This window comes from Barbatula barbatula (genome assembly GCF_947034865.1).
Source record: "Barbatula barbatula genome assembly, chromosome: 3".
Classification (NCBI taxonomy): Eukaryota; Metazoa; Chordata; class Actinopteri; order Cypriniformes; family Nemacheilidae; genus Barbatula; species Barbatula barbatula.
The window spans coordinates 4746623-4767070 of NC_136764.1; the positions used below are offsets into that span (position 1 = coordinate 4746623).

The following is a 20448-nucleotide window of genomic DNA, read 5'->3' on the forward strand; positions in this document are numbered from 1 at the left end:
TTCCTGTTTTCTGATTTTAATTCACAATAGTTGTAGAATGTCATAAAAAAGACTGTGTGTGTGTGTGTTTGTGCGTGATCACGTGTGTGTGTTGTTTTTGTGTGTGTGTTTGTGCGTGTGATCACGTGTGTGTGTGTATCATATGTCTGGTGGCTCCTCCTCCTTCACAGGAAGCTGCATATGAAAGTGAAACTATTACAGCAGGAGCCATTTTACAGCAAAACCTTGTTCAAGAAAATAAATCATAAACAAGCTAAAAACACAGTAAGTATAAACAGCCTCATGTTTATTCAGTAGATTTAATATCGTCTTGATCTGAACATCACATTAAGTTTATTGCTTGAAGAACTGTCTTGAATATTGTGTTGTATTTGGAATGAAGAAGTGTGTTTATAAACTCAAAACATTAAAAGTGACGTTTTGAAAATGTAGTTTCATTGTTTAAAGACCAAATGTGAAGCTCATTGCTGTAGACCAGGGATTATTTTTGGAGACAGGGACCCCTTACAGCATTTCTTTTCCAAGGACCCCCTCATATTTATTTGCACTACCAGTATGCTCATTTGCACTGCTGACTGTTCATTGCAGTACCTACTGTTTACACATGAATCTTTGCACTCCGGTACTTCAACTAAATATGCAATAACTTCTCCACTGCACTGTTACTTATATAGCTGAGAGGTTGGGGTCTTGCCCACGTGGGGTACCCGCAACTCTAGGCACTCGGTGGACAAGGAGAGTGCGTGCTGATCCCCCACCCTCCTGATGGAGTCAAGCGCCGACAGGAGAAGCATCTTCATTATTAGAGAGAAAGATCGGCTTCTACAGGGGTTCGAACGGGGCCTTATGCAGGCCCGCCAGGACCATGTTATGGTCCTTGCGTAGGGTACGGATAGCGGGATTGGCCCCCGCGCGCCCCTTAGGAATCTGCTGAGTGGGGCACTCTGTGCTGCTGGAAGCGCAGCAAGGCAAGAAGAGCCGCCACTTATAGCGACAGTCGCCTATTGGTTGATGCTCTGGCCCGAGTGGCCGTGCTCACGAGAGCGGGAGAAAGGTCACTTCGGATCTCCTTGTGCCGTCCAGGGTCCATGCCCTTCTCAGGGTAATTGGCCAGGGGGAGTGGCCGTCAGACCGTGTGCTCCAAGAGACAAGTCTGGTTGGGCCAATCGGGTGCAAATAGCAGACTTAGATGCTCCTCTTCCCTGGCTTACTCGGGGGGTATGTACTTACGCTTGTCCGGCAGCCAGCTGAGCGCAAAGGTATCCGTCTTGTACTGGTATGCCTGACCCTTGAGGGCAAAACCGAAGAAATGGTCTGCTGGAGGTGAATCAAGACACGAAGGTCGCGTACGAAGGGGCAGGGCTGCTGGGATGCAGACGCCGTTCGAAAGTGATACTTGACTGTTGTCCTTTAATTTTTTACTTTAAACCCGTTTTTCTCCAAATTACGTTCCCAAAAATCGTAGCATTCCGCAGACTTCAGATAGCCATAACTTAAGGTTATGAAATGTGAATTGTGGCAAAACTAAGTCAGAACTGAAAGACAAAAAATCATTTTTCAGTGGCGGTACCAGGCTTAATATAGAAATGGCATAGCTAAACGTCTTTAATATTATTCATTTAAAAATAGGAACATCTGAAAATGTACTGCACATACAAATAAAGTCAAACTAATTAAAATGAATATCAGCAGTATGGATTATGCTCTTTTGTAAAATGTCACATTATACTACCACTGTATAAATAGTCAAGTCAGCTTTATTTATATAGCGATTTTTACAATTTTCATTGTTACAAAGCAGATGTACAAGAAAAGATTGACTATAAGCAAAACATGTAAGGTTATGCAAGTCAAAACACAGGTCAAATATCAGACAGACTATAAATGCCTATATGCAGTGTTAATTAAATAAAATATAAAATTCTAGCCCGCTCTGGTAACCTTAGACTGCGTCCTGCCCGCTCTGGTAACCTTGGACTGCATCCTGCCCGCTCTAGTAACCTTGGAACAATGAGACAAAACTGGCTGAGAGTAGAGTACTGTTCTGCACTCTTTGATGCAACAAATGCATCAGTTGTCATTGGAAGTGTCCCTGGTTCCGGTTGATCTAACTAGTGCAGCCTAAACCTAAGCAGCCTACGGGCAAATATGCTCATACTTTTTTGTACGTCTAAGAACTCGAGCTGCCGCATTTTTGACCAGTTGGAGTTTTTGTAATAGGCCTGCAGGTCACCCACCTAATAGTGCATTACAGTAATCTAGTCTTGATGTCATAAAGTCATGTATACGCTTCTCTGCATCTGATTGTGACAGCATATGACGTAGTTTAGATATATTTTTAAGATGGAAAAATGCCATTTACAGGTGTTGGCGACTTGTTTCTCAAATGACAGAGTACAGTAGAAAAAAACGCCAAGATTCTTTGCTGAAGTCTTTGGTTTCACACCACCTTCCGCTGCCTGCAATTGGGTTCTTTCCCTGAAATTTGTGACATATATAAATACAGTAAACGGTTGTTTGTGAGGGAACAGAGAGAGCAGGAGCACCATGCCATGTGACATGAACATACAAAAGACAGATATATGATTTGTTAATTACTTGTTATACATCAGTAAGTGAATAATGTAACATGTTTTTTGCGTGTTCTGGAGATAAAGCTGCAAGAAATCATGAGGTTCCGTTTGCATTTTCCACACTATGGAAATCATTTCGTGGACCCCTGACACACGTGGACCCCGCTTTGAGAAACCAGCTGTAGACTGACTTGAAAGAAGTGTGTATTTCTGATATGACACATAACACACCGGTATTTTGTTTACAGGTTCGAGATTAACTCTTTACGTTCTGACACTGTGTGTTCATCATGAATATCTCCAAAGAGACCAAAAGGTGAGATCTTTTAAAGATTTTAATAAACAACCATTGTTTTTATTATAATTGAAAAATGTTTGTCTAAAGTTACATGTTCTTGTACAGTTGAAGGCTAAATTTTGGTTTGAGAGATGTAAGAGTTTGTATTTAATAACTTATTTCAGTTTAACGTTTATGTATATAACTATAAATATTTATAGCTTGTATACACAAATATATTATGAATTATATTAAAATATATTTTATAATTTGTTAATATTTATATTATTTGGTGAAAACGCTAATTAATAAAAGTGCTTTATTGAAACACTTTTGAATATTAAGATCATATGCTGTTGTTGTTGAATTTGTGTCCTATTGCTGCACTGCGTTTATAGATGATGTTTATAACAAACTGATGAACTGAACATGAAGTAAAGTGTTGTAATGTTTTAGTTTGACTGGTGGAGAATCTCCTAAACCCAGCTGTGTGTCCATGAAGAGTGAAGCATCAATGGATCCTCCACTTCAGTTCAGTTCAGGAGACTGTGATGATCCAGATGTGAGGTGAGAACAGTCTGATGGTTTAGACGAGTAAATCACTTCATCAGTCTTTATTCTCTGATCTGAGTCTGTGCTGTTGATGTTACTGCAGATATTCACTGAACACTTTACTGACAGATACAGACATTAATCCATGTGTTCACTGTATGAAACACATATTTCATTTATTGTTACATTACAGAAACACAACAAATGTCTCAGAGTCCACAAAAAAAAGGAAGCACATGGAGTCTGTTTTCCAGGTGAGTCTGTGTGTGTCTGTGCGCGTTTGTGCGCGTGTGCGTGCATGTGTGTGTGCGTTTGTGTGTGCGTGTCTGTGCGTGTCTGTGCGCGTCTGTGCGTGTTTGTGCGCGCGTGCGTCCGTGTGTGTGCGTGTGCGTTTGTTCTAAGGCCAAAATCAAATCTGTATGTTTAAGGGGCGTTTCATGAGATTCTTTTACTGTCAGTCGTACTGCAGCTTTACACAGATTACTGTTATTATTACTGATGATTCTGAAACATGTTTAGATGTTTAGTTTCAAACTGATTCATTGTAGTAAGAAGTCACGATCATATTGATTTTAAATAGATCTCAGTGTGTTATCAATGCTGATGTGTATTTGATGCTTTGAGAATCATTTGAAGGCAAAATATGAATTAAAGAAAATATGATTTTGTTTCTGTAGTTTTGATGTGTGTTTATAGTGTTTAAATGTGTTATAGGTTTCATGAAATGAGGTTCAAGCTATTTAGAAAAAACTGTGTTCACTAAAATGAGCATTAAAACCTTTTTCTGCCCTCATAAGAAAACAAAATCATGTGTGTTTGAACAATGTTTTCAGGAGCTTGAGCACAAACTCATCTCTCTGATGAAGAAAGAGCTGAAGATCTTCAAGAGTCTACTGAGTCCAGATTACCCATCATGCTCTGAGAGAGAAGAGGAGGATGATGAAGATCAGATCAGAGTCAGAGAGATGTTTCTGAAGATCACACTGAACGTCCTGAGGAAGATGAAGCAGACAGACCTCGCTTACAAACTACAGACCAGTAAGAGCTCTCAGTCATGTGACTATGACATCACTTTACCTTCAGACGAACAGACACAGTGTCTGTATTTACTGATGATTATTAGTGAAAATACATTTACAGTTAATAAATCAACACAATAGAACCATGAAGCTTTTTGTGTTCATCTAATGTCATGATCAGCAAAATCTTAAAACTCTCTTAAGGTCAAATATAATAAAAAACTAGGCAAAAATATTCATTTGGTTTGATACGCATAGAGAGCTTTACTATATAAAAATGATATTAAATAAGAAGAATAAATATGTTTGTTTTTACATTGAACATATTGTAGAATTAAGGATTTTCCTAATCGTAAACATGTATTTTTATTTATATACTCTTTGTTTATCAGAATTGGCCCCTTTATACATGAAGAAACACAAATCCAGACTAAAAGAGAAATTCCAGAGAATGAATGAAGGAATCTCAAGTCAAGGAAGCTCAACACTTGTGAATGAGATCTACACAGAGCTGTACATCACAGAGGGAGGGAGTGAAGACATCAATAATGAACATGAGGTGAGACAGATTGAGACGGCATCCAGAAGATCAGAGACACAAGAAACACAAATCAAATGTAATGACATCTTTAAAGTCTCACCTGAACTAAACAAACCCATCAGAAGTGTGCTGACTAAAGGAGTCGCTGGAATTGGAAAAACAGTCTCTGTGCAGAAGTTCATTCTGGATTGGGCTGAAGAAAAAACAAATCAAGATCTTCACTTCATATTTCCACTTCCTTTCAGAGAACTGAATCTGATCAAACAGACAAATATCAGTCTGATGGATCTTCTTCATCAGTTCTTCACAGATACAACAGAACTGAGATCGACAGACTTTGATGATTATAAAGTTGTGTTTATCTTTGATGGTCTGGATGAGTGTCGTCTTCCTCTAGATTTCTCAAAGAATCCGAGTTTGTTTGATGTCAGAGAATCAGCGTCAGTGGATGTGCTGCTGACAAACCTCATCAAGGGGAATCTGCTTCCTTCTGCTCTGATCTGGATCACCTCTCGACCAGCAGCAGCCAATCAGATTCCTCCTGAGTGTGTTGATCTGATCACAGATGTACGAGGATTCAATGACCCTCAGAAGGACGAGTATTTCAGGAAGAGAATCAATGATGAGAGTCTGGCCAACAGAATCATCACACACATGAAATCATCCAGAAGTCTGTACATCATGTGTCACATCCCAGTCTTCTGCTGGATTTCAGCCACTGTTCTCCAGAGAATGTTGAGTGAAGCAGAGAGTCCAGCACAGATCCCCAAGACTCTCACTCACATGTTCACACACTTCCTGATGTTTCAGATCAAACTGAAGAGTCAGAAGTATGATGGGAAATGTGAGGTAGATCTTCAGCAGGCTAGAAAGAGTCTTGAGTCTCTGGGAAAACTGGCTTTTCAACAGCTGGAGAAAGGGAACCTGATCTTCTATGAGGAGGATCTGAGAGAGTGTGACATTGATGTCAGAGAAGCGTCAGTGTACTCAGGAGTTTGTACTCAGATCTTCAGAGAGGAGTTTGGACTGAACCTGGGGAAGGTGTTCAGCTTTGTGCATCTGAGCGTTCAGGAGTTTCTTGCTGCTTTATTCAAGTTTCTGTCATTTCTTCAGCAAACATCAGAAAACTTCAGCAGATTGAGATCAAACATGAGTGATTTACTGAAGAGTGAAGTGGACAAGGCCTTACAGAGTGAGAACGGACACCTGGATCTTTACCTCAGATTTCTTCTGGGTCTCTCACTGAAGTCCAGTCAGACAATCTTACGAGATCTGATGACACAGACAGGAAGAAGCTCTGACAGTAAACAGGAAATTGTCGAGTACATTAAGATGAAGATCAGAGAGAATCTCTCTCCAGAGAAATCCATCAATCTGTTTCACTGTCTGAATGAACTCAATGATCATTCTCTAGTGCAGGAAGTACAAACATATGTGAACAGAGGAGATGAGTTTAGTCTTACTGGAGTCCGTCTCTCTCCTGCTCAGTGGTCGGCTCTGGTGTTTGTGTTACTGAACTCAGAAGAGAAGCTGGATGAGTTTAATCTGAGGAAATATGATCGATCAGATGAATGTCTTCTGAGGCTTCTGCCAGTGATCAAAGCATCCAGAACAGCTGAGTGAGTCATTTACCTGCAGTTTCACCTGAACATCTAACAGTCCACATTACTGTAGTTAATGTCCTACAGAGACACAATAAAACATGATGGAATTGTTCACTGCATCTATAGAGTGAGAGCTGCTCTCTTGTGGCTTTTTTCTGATTTTCATTCATTTGTTTTTTATTTATAATTGTCTGTCAGGGTTCAGTTCTTGCAGTGATTCTCTATCAGGTGCAGATGTTGCTTCAGCTCTTGTGCAGATGATTCTCATTGTTCAAACATTATCTCTTGAGGTGTTTATATCTTCACTGTTATCTTGTTATTTCTCTTTCAGTCTGAGTTACTGTGATCTGACAGAGAAAAGTTGTTCATCACTGGCGTCAGTTCTCAGATCAAACTCCTCAAGTCTGACAGAACTGAACCTGAGTCTCAATAATCTGAAGGATTCAGGAGTGAAGCTGCTCTCTGATGGACTGAAGAATACAAACTGTAAACTGAAGACATTACAGTAAGAAAATCCTTAAAACAATAAAGTGTGTGTTTATAAAATCAGTAGAGGTCCTAATAATTTTGTTTATAAACTCATTCTTTTTAATAATCACAAGTGACTTTCAAGTATTTTTGCTTTTTCACTCTTGTTCTTGTGTAATTTGATGTATTTACACTATTTCTATAATGTTTTCTCTTGGATAAACTCATTCTGCTTGTATTAATCTCATTTGTAAATCCCTTTGGATACAAGTTTTAATTAATACATAGAAATGTAATATATGGAAAGTTGCTCTCCATTTGCATGAAGTTAAACATTAAACTGTTTTGCTGGGGTTTTCTGTCACTCATGCTAGAAGTTAAACTTTCATAAAAAATATGTGAGATCAAATTATTTTGAGGATAAATGTATTACTTAAATTAAGACACTGTTATCTTGTTATTTCTCTTTCAGTCTGAGTCTCTGTAATCTGACAGAGAAAAGTTGTTCATCACTGGCGTCAGTTCTCAGATCAAACTCCTCAAGTCTGACAGAACTGAACCTGAGTCTCAATAAACTGAAGGATTCAGGAGTGAAGCTGCTCTCTGATGGACTGAAGAATACAAACTGTAAACTGAAGACATTAGAGTAAGAAAATCCTTAAAGCAATAAAGTTAAACATGTGTATGTATTATGTAAATGGAGATCTTCATAAGTTTATCAGAATCATCTTTATATGTAAGAGACTCAACAGTGACTGTCAGTCAATGACTCTCTGTTGATTCAGATTCATACAGAATTATCACCAAACTGAGATCATTTTAATAACTAACTTCAATATATTAAACTATTCATGATATTAATATAAACTGATAGTGATTTACAATCATTTAATTTATTACTTGTATCTTGTAAAAAGGGACAAAATTTGATACATTTGATGAATAATAATTGAATAATATATGAAATAATAAAAAATATATTAAAGTATAAATAACTATATTAAATTATTTTATTTCTAATTATTGTCTAAATGTTATTGTCATTATTTCATTTATTTTCTTCTCTCTTCAGTCTGTCTGGTTGCAGTATTGGATCTGAAGGTTGTGTTGCTCTGACTTCAGCTCTGAGATCAAACCCCTCACATCTGACACAACTGGATCTGAGATATAATAATCCAGAAGATTCAGGAGTGAAGCTGCTCTCTGATCTACTGAAGGATCCACACTGTAAAATACAGACACTACTGTGAGTTACTGATCAAATTATCATTTTGTTATTAACGATTTTGATTAATACAGTACAAGTGACTGTCGAGTATTTTAGCTGTTTAACTCTTGTTCTTGTGTAAATTTGATGTAGTCACTTTACTTGTATTATGTTTTCTCTTGGATAAACTCATTCTTCTTGTATTAATCTCATGTGTAAATCTCTCTGGATAAAAACATTTCCTCAATTAATAAATGTAATTGTATTATACAGAAGGTTTCTCTCCATTTACATTAAGTTAACATGACATACTGTTCTTGTGTTTCTGGACACACACAGTCACGAACTGTGGTGTGGGGAAGAACCCAAGTGCAGGCAGACACGGGGATGAAGGGGTTAACAAAAGCTTTAATTACAATAAACACAAAACAAAAACCCACAAGGGGGTAAAACAATTTAATAGATAAATAATAACAACAGGACACGGACTAACTAGACTGAACAAAATAAAATACTAAGACAAGACTAGACTAACTCACTAGGTAACAATAATTTAAGATACGAATAATCCAACAAACAGGTAGCGCATGGGGAAAGGCATACAAAGGCAAACAACTTACAATGAACGAGCACAGGACAATAAACACGAGGATGTTTTATAGGGGAAACAAACACAGGATAATTGACAAGGGTCAGGTGTGGGTAATGAAACACTCAGGGAAGGTTAACGAGGAAACGAGATGGCGGGAACAAAGACACGGACCAGAGAGAGAGCATAGAAAGCCGATTAGACCAACATCTCTCTCTCACATAAAACATAAGACTTTGTCATGAATCTGCCTCAAGACCAAGAATAGACATGACATGAAGGCAGATTCATGACAGAAGCCCCCCCTTTAATGAACACCCCCAGGTGTTCACCAAGGGGAAGACTAACAAGACAAGACTGACTGGGTGACAGACAAGATTAAACAAAACATGGAAAACAAAACTAGGGGCAGACAAGCCAGAACAATAAATGGGTTGGGGTGGGACAATAAAAATAACAAACAAGGGAGGGGGGAGGGGGAACAACAAAGTTCATGGGGGGAACACATGAGTCCATGGGGGGGAAGTCCAAAGGGGTTGGGACAGTGAGGGGCAGTCTTAGTCCCCGGGGGCCCTCGCGAGCGTGGAGTCCCCGGGGACTTGATGGGAGAAGTCCTGGGGGGAACTTGTCTTGTTCCCGGCATAACTGCCGGACTTGGTGCCGGCTGGAAGGGCAGGACTGGGTGCAGGACTTGGCGCCGGCTGGAAGGCCGGCTGGAAGGGCAGGACTGGGTGCAGGACTTGGCGCCGGCTGGAAGGCCGGCTGGACGGGCAGGACTGGGTGCAGGACTTGGCACCGGCTGGAAGGCCGGCTGGAAGGGCAGGACTGGGTGCAGGACTTGGCGCCGGCTGGAAGGCCGGCTGGACGGGCAGGACTGGGTGCAGGACTTGGCGCCGGCTGGAAGGCCGGCTGGCCGGGCAGGACTGGGGGCAGGACTTGGCACTTGCGTGGACGCCTGGGCAGGACTTGGCACTTGCGTGGACGCCTGGGCAGGACTTGGCACTTGCGTGGACGCCTGGGCAGGACTTGGCACTTGCGTGGACGCCTGGGCAGGACTTGGCACTTGCGTGGACGCCTGGGCAGGACTTGGCACTTGCGTGGACGCCTGGGCAGGACTTGGCACTTGCGTGGACGCCTGGGCAGGACTTGGCACTTGCGTGGACGCCTGGGCAGGACTTGGCACTTGCGTGGACGCCTGGGCAGGACTTGGCACTTGCGTGGACGCCTGGGCAGGACTTGGCGCCGGACTGGGTGCAGGAGGGACCGCCGGACTGGGGACCGCCGGACTTGGGACATCAGGAGGTCCGCTAGACGATCTGGCCCTCCTGCTCATACGGCGCCCCCCCAAAAAATATTTGGGCTGAGTCCCGGTGTTATTCTCCGGCTGGAGCTTCGGGCTGGACTCGGAGGGTGCAGAGGGTGAGGAGAGGCGCACAGCCCCGACCCGAACAACACAACCCCCTGCACAGGGGAACGCATTCCCCAGCGCAGCAGAACAAGGGGTAAGATCAGCGTCGGAGGGGCTTGCAGACGCCGTCCCTGAATCTCTCCTCCCCCACCCGCCGCGGATGCCGCCAGAAGAAGCAGGAACCCCGGAGCTCGAGCCAGAAGGCGCCGATCTCCCCAGGGCGGACTCAGTCAGGATGCAATCCTCCGGGACGCTAGCCAACGGAACAGATGCCACGACCGGAACTCTGACATCGTCCCGGTTGATCACATACCTGACCATGTCTTCAAACCCCAGGGGCTCAAGCAACTTCCTCTCCGATGGCCGGAGGCGGTTGGTGAGGCAGCCATCAAAAAATGACCTTTAATTCTGTGTCACCAAACTCTGTCTCCCGCGCCACCGAAGAGAATGCCTTGGCGAACTCCTGGGTCCCATGCCCTCCCTGACGGAACCCAAACAGCAGGCGAGCTTGGAGAGACCGTTGGGACACTGCATTGTCCATAATGCTGCCTACTGGGTTCAGTTCTGGCTCGGTCATTCAGTCACGAACTGTGGTGTGGGGAAGAACCCAAGTGCAGGCAGACACGGGGATGAAGGGGTTAACAAAAGCTTTAATTACAATAAACACAAAACAAAAACCCACAAGGGGGTAAAACAAGAATAGATAAATAATAACAACAACAGGACACGGACTAACTAGACTGAACAAAATAAAATACTAAGACTAGACTAGACTAGACTAGACTAGACTAGACTAGACTAGACTAGACTAGACTAGACTAGACTAGACTAGACTAGACTAGACTAGACTAGACTAGACTAGACTAGACAACAATAATTCAAGATACGACTAATCCAACAAACAGGTAGCGCATGGGGAAAGGCATACAAAGGCAAACAATTTACAATGACCGAGCACAGGACAATAAACACGAGGATGTTTTATAGGGGAAACAAACACAGGATAATTGACAAGGGTCAGGTGTGGGTAATGAAACACTCAGGGAAGGTTAACGAGGAAACGAGATGGCGGGAACAAAGACACGGACCAGAGAGAGAGAGCATAGAAAGCCGATTAGACCAACATCTCTCTCTCACATAAAACATAAGACTTTGTCATGAATCTGCCTCAAGACCAAGAATAGACATGACATGAAGGCAGATTCATGACACACAGTTTTACTGATGTTCACTGTCACTCATAGAAGTTTTCAAGCTTTCATTGAAATGAGATCAATTTGTTTTGATTATAAGTTTATTACTAAAGTTTTAACTCACTGTTATCTTGTTATTTCTCTCTCAGTCTGAGGGGCTGTAATCTGACAGAGGAAAGTTGTTCATCACTGGCGTCAGTTCTCAGATCAAACTCCTCAAGTCTGACAGAACTGAACCTGAATCACAATAAACTGAAGGATTCAGGAGTGAAGCTGCTCTCTGATGGACTGAAGAATACAAACTGTAAACTGAAGACATTACAGTAAGAAAATCCTTAAAACAATAAAGTGTGTGTTTATAAAATCAGTAGAGGTCCTAATAATTTTGTTTATAAACTCATTCTTTTTAATAATCACAAGTGACTTTCAAGTATTTTTGCTTTTTCACTCTTGTTCTTGTGTAATTTGATGTATTTACACTATTTCTATAATGTTTTCTCTTGGATAAACTCATTCTGCTTGTATTAATCTCATTTGTAAATCCCTTTGGATACAAGTTTTAATTAATACATAGAAATGTAATATATGGAAAGTTGCTCTCCATTTGCATGAAGTTAAACATTAAACTGTTTTGCTGGGGTTTTCTGTCACTCATGCTAGAAGTTAAACTTTCATTGAAAATACGTGAGATCAAATTATTTTGAGGATAAATGTATTACTTAAATTAAGACACTGTTATCTTGTTATTTCTCTTTCAGTCTGAGTCGCTGTAATCTGACAGAGAAAAGTTGTTCATCACTGGCGTCAGTTCTCAGATCAAACTCCTCAAGTCTGACAGAACTGAACCTGAGTCTCAATAAACTGAAGGATTCAGGAGTGAAGCTGCTCTCTGATGGACTGAAGAATACAAACTGTAAACTGAAGACATTACAGTAAGAAAATCCTTAAAGCAATAAAGTTAAACATGTGTATGTATTATTAATGAAGGTCTTCATAAGTTTATCAGAATCATCTTTATATGTAAGAGACTCAACAGTGACTGTCAGTCAATGACTCTCTGTTGATTCAGATTCATACAGAATTATCACCAAACTGAGATCATTTTAATAACTAACTTCAATATATTAAACTATTCATGATATTATTGTAAAATGACAGTGATTTACAATCATTTAATTTATTACCTGTATCTTGTAAAAATTTACATAATTTGATCAATTTAATGAATAATAATTGAAAAATATATTAAAATATATGAAATAAAGTATAATTAACTAGATTACATGATTTTACTCCTGATTATTGTCTAAATGGGTCAAGCCCTGTTGCTGGTGCCTCTGTTCACCACCTGAGGGCGTCATGCTATTCTGTGTTCTGTCTATTCTGTAAGGACTCCAGTTCCCATCATGCTCTGTCTCCTTATCTTGTATTGGTTTCACTTGTGTCTCATTACCCGTTTGTCCCTTCATCTGTGTATCATTCTCTGCATTTGGATCCGATTCTTGATTTCCCTCTGCTACTCGTGACAAAATGTTAATGTCATTATTTCATTTATTTTCTTCTCTCTTCAGTCTGTATGACTGCAGTATTGGATCTGAAGGTTGTGATGCTCTGACTTCAGCTCTGAGATCAAACCCCTCACATCTGACACAACTGGATCTGAGATATAATAATCCAGAAGATTCAGGAGTGAAGCTGCTCTCTGATCTTCTGAAGGATCCACAATGTAAACTACAGAAACTACTGTGAGTTATTTATTATTTTTTAAAACATTTTATTTCTATGAACTATTTCCACACTGTAGGGTTTGCTCAAACTAGTTGACATGAATGCTCTGCCACGACATTTAAAGCTTGATGTCGACTAGTTGCGGGTCATGTGGGCTAATAAATATATTGACGTTGTTCTAAAGTCATAGGCCGTCACAAACAAACTCGACACATGTTTCTGTTGTTTCATCTATTAGTGCTCAAGACACTTTCAGTGGACCCGCGGCTAAACTAGTCATCGACTATTCGACACGACTTCTATCACAGTATAGTCGACCTCAAAAAATCTAAAGTCGTTCAACCGCTACCACACTGTAAAAATATTACAGGTTGAGAAATCTATAGGACTTTAGGACAAACTTAAGTTTACTCAACTTTGGGACTTCGGTTTGCATAACTCAGTTTTCTCAGTGAAGTCACATGTATTTCAACACTCACACAATGTTAAATGAATCCAACTTTCAAATGAATCTGAGTAACCTACATGTCTGAGTCCTTTTAAGGAAATGTTCCTTTAAGTATCCAGTCAACAAAATCATCTTTATTAGAGACATTTTAGGACTAGTGTGTTTTGTACTCACACTTGTGTTAATGTTGGTGTGGTTGCACTTCTTGTATTGTGTTTTCTCTCTCAGATTAATTTAATATGATTTGTAAGTATAAAGTCATTGTGACATGATGTTGATAATGACTGAGATGAGTGAATATTAATATCATATCTGATGTTTCTCCTCAATGTTTTACAGTATTGAGCCTCGACTGTAAAGATCACATTAAGAGTAAAAGGATTCCCTTCATTCAGTAAAGATCATCTGAGCCTTTTTCTCTCTGAAGACTGTGACATCACCGCTGACGGCTGTGAAGCGCTAAAAAGTGTCTTATTTATCATTATTTCCATTAGTATAACATTCTGATCTCATATTCTGAATCATCCTGTATCTCTGAGCTCCTAAAGTCTGATGTGTGTCTGGTCACAATATATTATGGTCAATGGACACCTACATTTACTGCTTTAAAGTTAATTTAATAAAGAATTAACTTAAAATAAAATACTTATAAAATAATAGTTTATGGCATCAGACAAATTGATACTTAAATGATCGTTGACATGAAACAATATAATTACTTTTTCCATATGTGAGGGAGTGTAAGTGATGATGAATATTGATGTGTTTCACACCTGGAGAGATAAACACTGTAACACTGTCATTGTAAGTGTACACAAATAAAAGTAAACCCTTTACACTTTCAAATGATGTTTGATCACAAATGACGAGTTGATTCACATGTTAACTTTTCTGTTTTATCTTGCTCTCAGTTGACATTAAAGGACAATTAAAAAACTTTATTGTTTATAAGCTAATAGTGATGTGTGGTCTGTAAGCTAAAAGTATGTTAAGTGTGTAAAAAAGTTAAATCTGACAGTACGTAGTTGAGAAAATGTCGGCCGACGTCCACATCAATTGTTTTCTTTCCTTTGTTCCTTCCGGCTCCGGGCATTTGTGGGTTATTGCTGTGTGTGTGGAAAACAGCTGTGTGTGTAGTACAATGTTCACAGGGTAGTAAGTTACTGCTAATGTACAGAGTAAGACCAGTTCCAGCTGCAGCCTTGTTTTATGGCGCACACGTTATATATAAGACAATGACACAGTTTCAGTTCAAAGGATTTGGCGCCAAGTTATGAGGTAGACATGTTTATTATTGAAGTTTGTGTTCATATAGTGTTAATGTAGCTTAATACAGCTTAACTGCAAAAGGATTTGTTCTGTTGTATAAAGTGAACACTTATAAAATGTACATTTATTACAAAAAGACTCTTTTGATGAGAGGACAAAGATGACAGGTGTTTAAAGGCAGCAGTGCAGATTGATCATAGACAGAAAATATGATTTAAAAGGAAAATGTTTGTTTTTGGTTTCATACAAATTTGGATAAGTTAATGTTTGGAAAATATGTGAGGAGACATTTATGTGAATACAGACCTCGAAGAATATATGGCTTCATGTTATCCAAATGTGGATATAACCTGTGCAACAATGCAAATCAGACAAAATAACAGAAAATAATTCATGATTGCCGTCACAAAGTTCAAATGAAGATGAAAGTAAACATAATCCAGATGAATGGAGGAGTTAAGCCATTAGGTGCTCATGTGTTCGTAAGTATAAGCCCTTGTACCAGAGCTCAGCGCTCCATATGTGTGCCGTCCCATTGGTCTTCCCCTTTGAAGCTCTAGGCCAGTATGGCTGAGCACCCTCACCCTGTAATATCATCCCAGAGGTTTTCCATATCAGGCTAGATGTGGTCTCCAAAGTGTTTCTTCCAGGTAAGGTGCTATATGGCTAATCTGGCAAACTATTTTTATGAAAGCCGCAGTCTATCCACCTTTTTCACAATATGTCAACATATTAATCGTTTAACCGTTAATCGATAGTAAAACCCAACGACCGATTAATATTATCAGTTAGGGCTGGGTGGACTAAAAAACATTCTTTTGTCCTTCTTTCAGTCTGTAGTTTAGTGATCTGCTCCAGCACAGAAAAGCTCATTCTCAACACGTATTTCAGAAGTCAGGTTGTTTTGTAAAGCAGTTAATAGCATGGGCGTAGCGTAGGTTTAGGGGGGGACGCTAGGTAGGCTTCTAGTCCCAATCAATATTTTGAGATGACAAATTTGTCCCCACCAATATTTAGCTAAAGTTCCTCTGAACTGCTCTTTGGATCTTTGCGCTGCTTTTTGGATCGATTCCAACGGCCAGGACGACGACATACAAGAAACGCCGTAATTTGATTGGCGGAGGGATATCTGACATACATGCGCGGGCCGGGACTACTTTAGCGCATGCACTGGCAGCGAGCGAGCGGGTGGTGTGTGTGTGTGCGCGCGTGTTGATGACGCTAATGGTAAATTACCAGCGCGAGAGTAAAACATTTTAATATTCCGGTTTTTCCCCTTTTTGTACTTTGTAGATCAGTTATGACACCCAAGAAGAAGAAAGGGGACATATTTCATAAAGCAGAGTGTAATTTGGCGAAATAACTAGCCACACAAATAAACTAGCAGCAGTGACTGACAGGCTTTCAAATGCAGATTTTATTGTGGATAATAATATTAACTGGTGATAGTTTGTGTTACTCAGGATGATAGAATGATGTGTTAGTCACTGAATGTTAGTTAGCCGACATTAACTTAGCATCTTGCAGTCAACATAAACAGTGGATCTGAGACATTTTTCGTTTCTACATTCTGTTTATGTATTTGTGAGTATTTGTGACTGGTTTCCATTTTATTTGTCTGCATGCAACCAGACACAGTTTAATGAAGGACTGTCATTGCATCACTAGACACATGTGCTGGAAAAACGTGTTGGCAATGTTAAAAATGCAAAAGTTATTCAAATATAATGAATCGTTATTTAATTGATAATATCCAAAAACACTATCTGGTAGGAACACTGGTATCTGGTAGGAGGGTTAAACTTGCTAGCCATAGGATAGACTACAAAATGAATGAAGTATGTTACTATGTACATAGTAAATTATGTTTGTTTGTTAATTGTTCAGCATTTCACATTCCCAGGTATTAACATGAGTGTGAGTATTTGTTGGAGGTACTGGAGGGTAAATAGTGTTTACAATAGAAAAAGGTTTTTATATTTATTTATTTAGATTTGTTTTGCTCCACAAGTTCTGAAAGTGTGACAGTATTTTTTGTTAGTTTAAATACTAAGGTACATAATAATTTATGTTAATAAAACGTTTGGTTGTTCAGCATTACACAGTCTCAGGTTTTTATTTTAATTTTTTGAGAGCATTATTGAGATTATACAGTTATACTAGCTCTTTAGGGACAGCATACAGGATGGTGTATCGGGGTCAGGATACAAAATAATGAGATGAACTAGATTCACTTTTGTATTGTGATATTCTGTATTTAACTAACTAAACCTACCTATTGCACTGCAACTTTAATAGCCAATGTCTATTTTACACTATTTTGCACTATCTTAGTCTAAATTATTATCTGTTCACATCCATCCTGTACATTTATGTTCATAGTATATAGCCATCTGTATATATTGTTCATAGTATATACCTACTTTCATATTTTTGTAGAACATACCTACTGCTAAATATTTTTATAATCCATGCCCACTGTATTATATTCTCTCATTGTACTCTGTATTTATTTTAACTGTATATCCTGCACTTGCTAACTGCACTTCTGGTTAGACCTAAACTACATTTCGTTACACTGTACTTGTATATGTGTAATGACAATAAAGTTGAATCTAATCTAATCTTGAATCATCTAAAATTTCCAACAGTCTGAAATAAAAATGGAAATCGCCATAAAAGCACCGTTAACTTACAATAAAATTTGTCCGGGGGGAGGGGGTGTCCCCACCAAAGCTGAGACCAAACCTACGCCCATGGTTAATAACTTTAATAAAATGTAAATTCAGGCAAACCAAGGTGAAACTTGCGTTGAAAACGTTAAAGACCTACAGTACAGACCCAATGAGCCCCACTGCCACCACCCACCCTCTTTTCACACAAAACAAAAAATGTGTCTATTGAAAAATAACTTAATCATTTTAACATTGATTCAACTAACTCCAAAATCCAGAATTTTGGAGACATTTTTTGCAGAACAGAACTCCTTGCATGGCAATCCCTTTAAAGTAAGAATGTTAGAACGGAGCCGTTTTAACTAACTTAACCGAAAATACTGAATGAGTGTTCGCTAACACATCCAAACAAGGTTTGAGACCTTTTCAGGACACCAGTTTAATTGTGAGAGTTCACACAGACAGCCCCCGTAACAAACACAAGACCTTCTTCACACAGCTTTTCCTGACCCTTAACTCCATGTGCCTCCTTTTCTATCAACAGTCATCAGATTGGTTAGATTAGATCTTTATTGTCATTGAACAAAGTAACAGGTACTTGGACAAGCTCAAGTCGTCAATGGAATGAACACTTCAGACTGTGTGTTGGTACACGACTTCAATGGATTTATTTAAACAGCAAGTTACACACCTGACCCAGGCGACAAAACAACATGTAACAGAAAATCAGAAATATTAAACAGATGCTGTAGCCAGCACACAGAGTCGAATAGACTTGGTTCTAGGCAGACACAAAACAACCACCCTTGACCATTAATAGTACAAACCAAGAACTCAAAATCACAGCACACACGTAATATAATCATCACCAATAAATCCACTGTGTGTCTTCACTGCAATACACCACCAGTGACCAAGGGGACGATTAACCTGGTAATGGAGGCTACAGCCTAAAAAACGAAACAAAGAAAAGTATAACAATAATTAAAAAAATAGATCGTTTTCTCTTAATAATCTTCTGAAATGATAGAATTCGTAGTGCTGGTTTAATCCCTTTTTCTGTGACTTTAACATCATCTTTCCATAGGAAAAATACCCTAGCAACCATCTGGAAAACCCTCAGTTTCTGCCATAAAAAAACAAAAAAGTTAATATATAAGAGCATATTGTTCATTTCTCATGTATTTATCAGCTTACATTTGACCGCTATTGACGACAGCTATTTGTACAGCTTGAGTGATATGAATTGCATGTACTGATTTATTATTGTGTGGAGTATTGAATAACGTGCATTGTGAAGCTTTCTGGGTCTGTTGATATTTGCTGTGTAACGTGTGTATACTGTGGGTGGGCACATACTTTACTTTATGAATTGTACGATCCTTTTGTATCCCTGCTGGTTGCATACATAAGAAATATTCTACCTGGACATAATGTGGACCCTCCGCTGCTCTAGGGGTTTAATGTAATGCGATGAGACTGATCGGTGCCTCCCCTTCTGTTTCTAACTTGCATTTGTAGAAATAAAGAATTTTGTACTTTGAGTTTGATGGGATGATGCTCTCTTGGCTGTTGGCCAGAATAAACGTTGTCCAGTACTGAACCTGGTGATGTGATTCTTTACACAAGCATCGTGTCAAGTCCGCTTTATTTATATAGCGCTCTTTACAATTTTCATTGTTACAAAGTAGCTGTATAACAAAACATTGACTTTAAGCAAAACCTATAAGGTTATGCAAGTCAAAAACAATGATTCACTTTAGAAGACCTTTACAGTAAGAACACAGAGTCGTGTCGAGCTGTTCTTTGATCGATGGATGTACTTTTTAGAGCTTCCAAAAACTGCCCACCATTCACTCCCATTCTGCCTCTTGATACTTGGAATTATAAATCCGACTGCAGTTTTCTTCAAGAAGAAAGTAATATTCAGTTTTCAGTATTCAACTTACACTATCTTAAAATATATCAGTGTGATTGTTTTGTCTCAAGATCACACAGCACACAGTAATGTTTTTATAAGTATGTTTTTTGTAAACTGTTTAAATATCCTTATTTAACTAAGACCTAGTCCTGGCTCAGACTAACCCTTGTCTGGGAAACCGGCCCTATAAGTAAATGTATTGTTGTGATGTTTCTGCAGATGTTTATTCATCCGGAGAAGTTGTCCAGCTCTGTGTCCTCTCATTCAAACACGAGCAGGAAGCCTCACAACACAAACACAACACAGCCAGGACACCGTAAAGCCAAAGATCATGAAAATACAGATACAGACATTTTATTCTTCTAGAGTCTCTTGTGTTTTATCTTTCAGATGGACAGTGATCACTGTTTCACTAACACACATGTTATGAGATACTGCAGAACTTACATTTGACATGTAATGAAATCTTTCAGATTTTAGTCAAAGTTGTGAAAAGTTTGGTTTTATTTGTGATTTTAATCATTTTGATTGAAGAAAAAATTAAGTATAGTTGAAAAAATGTGGAAGAGTTTTGATCTCTGTTAACCCTTTACAGACATGTTAGCAGAGTTTAAGGGATGAAGTTTATTGCTTGTGATCTTATATTTTGTTTATCATTACTGAAAGGACAGTCAGTAGTCATTGTACAAGTTAAGATCTCTTCAGTGATTCATTACAGAACAGTTTGTGTCTTATTAAATGATCATTCATGTAAATATCTGTTTTTATTTGGTTATTATTTTGAGATTCACATTCAGGGATATTTGGCTCCAGAAGCATAACACTAGACAGTCTTAATGTTCTTTATTGACTCTTTATTGAGTGAAATGTCAATTTATTGGAGTTTTATCTCCAGTTTCCAGATGTTTTTTAATGGATGTCTTGCTGTTGTCAATTGGAAAATAATGTTTGAGCAAATATTTTGTTTTGTTTATAA

General features: G+C 39.0%; 1 protein-coding gene across 3 annotated transcripts; it reads left to right on the plus strand.

Moving 5' to 3' along the window:
• The first annotated feature begins 166 nt into the window (after window positions 1-166).
• LOC306891759 (NLR family CARD domain-containing protein 3-like) lies at window positions 167-14561 on the plus strand. 3 transcript variants are annotated; one of them, XM_079452270.1, is made up of 13 exons: window positions 167-264; window positions 2822-2889; window positions 3307-3417; window positions 3596-3656; window positions 4236-4440; window positions 4814-6581; window positions 6898-7071; window positions 7507-7680; window positions 8107-8280; window positions 11581-11754; window positions 12190-12363; window positions 13003-13176; window positions 13947-14561. In XM_079452270.1, exons 2-13 carry the CDS (start codon window positions 2864-2866, stop codon window positions 13963-13965), a joined length of 3234 nt encoding a protein of 1077 aa, XP_079308396.1. In that variant the 5' UTR covers window positions 167-264; window positions 2822-2863; the 3' UTR covers window positions 13966-14561. The 3 variants fall into 3 exon arrangements, with proteins under 3 accessions (XP_079308396.1, XP_079308397.1, XP_079308398.1); XM_079452271.1 differs by lacking the exons at window positions 6898-7071; window positions 11581-11754; XM_079452272.1 differs by lacking the exons at window positions 7507-7680; window positions 11581-11754 and having other exon boundaries at window positions 182-264; window positions 13947-14560.
• The last annotated feature ends 5887 nt before the right edge of the window (window positions 14562-20448 follow it).

Bases quoted from the DNA above. Each gene is read 5' to 3' on its own strand.
- LOC306891759 (XM_079452270.1), top strand. From the start codon at position 2,864: ATGAATATCTCCAAAGAGACCAAAAG. The intron at 3,418-3,595 runs GTGAGAACAGTC...GTTACATTACAG, and splicing joins TGTGATGATCCAGATGTGAG to AAACACAACAAATGTCTCAG. The intron at 7,072-7,506 runs GTAAGAAAATCC...TTTCTCTTTCAG, and splicing joins TGTAAACTGAAGACATTACA to TCTGAGTCTCTGTAATCTGA.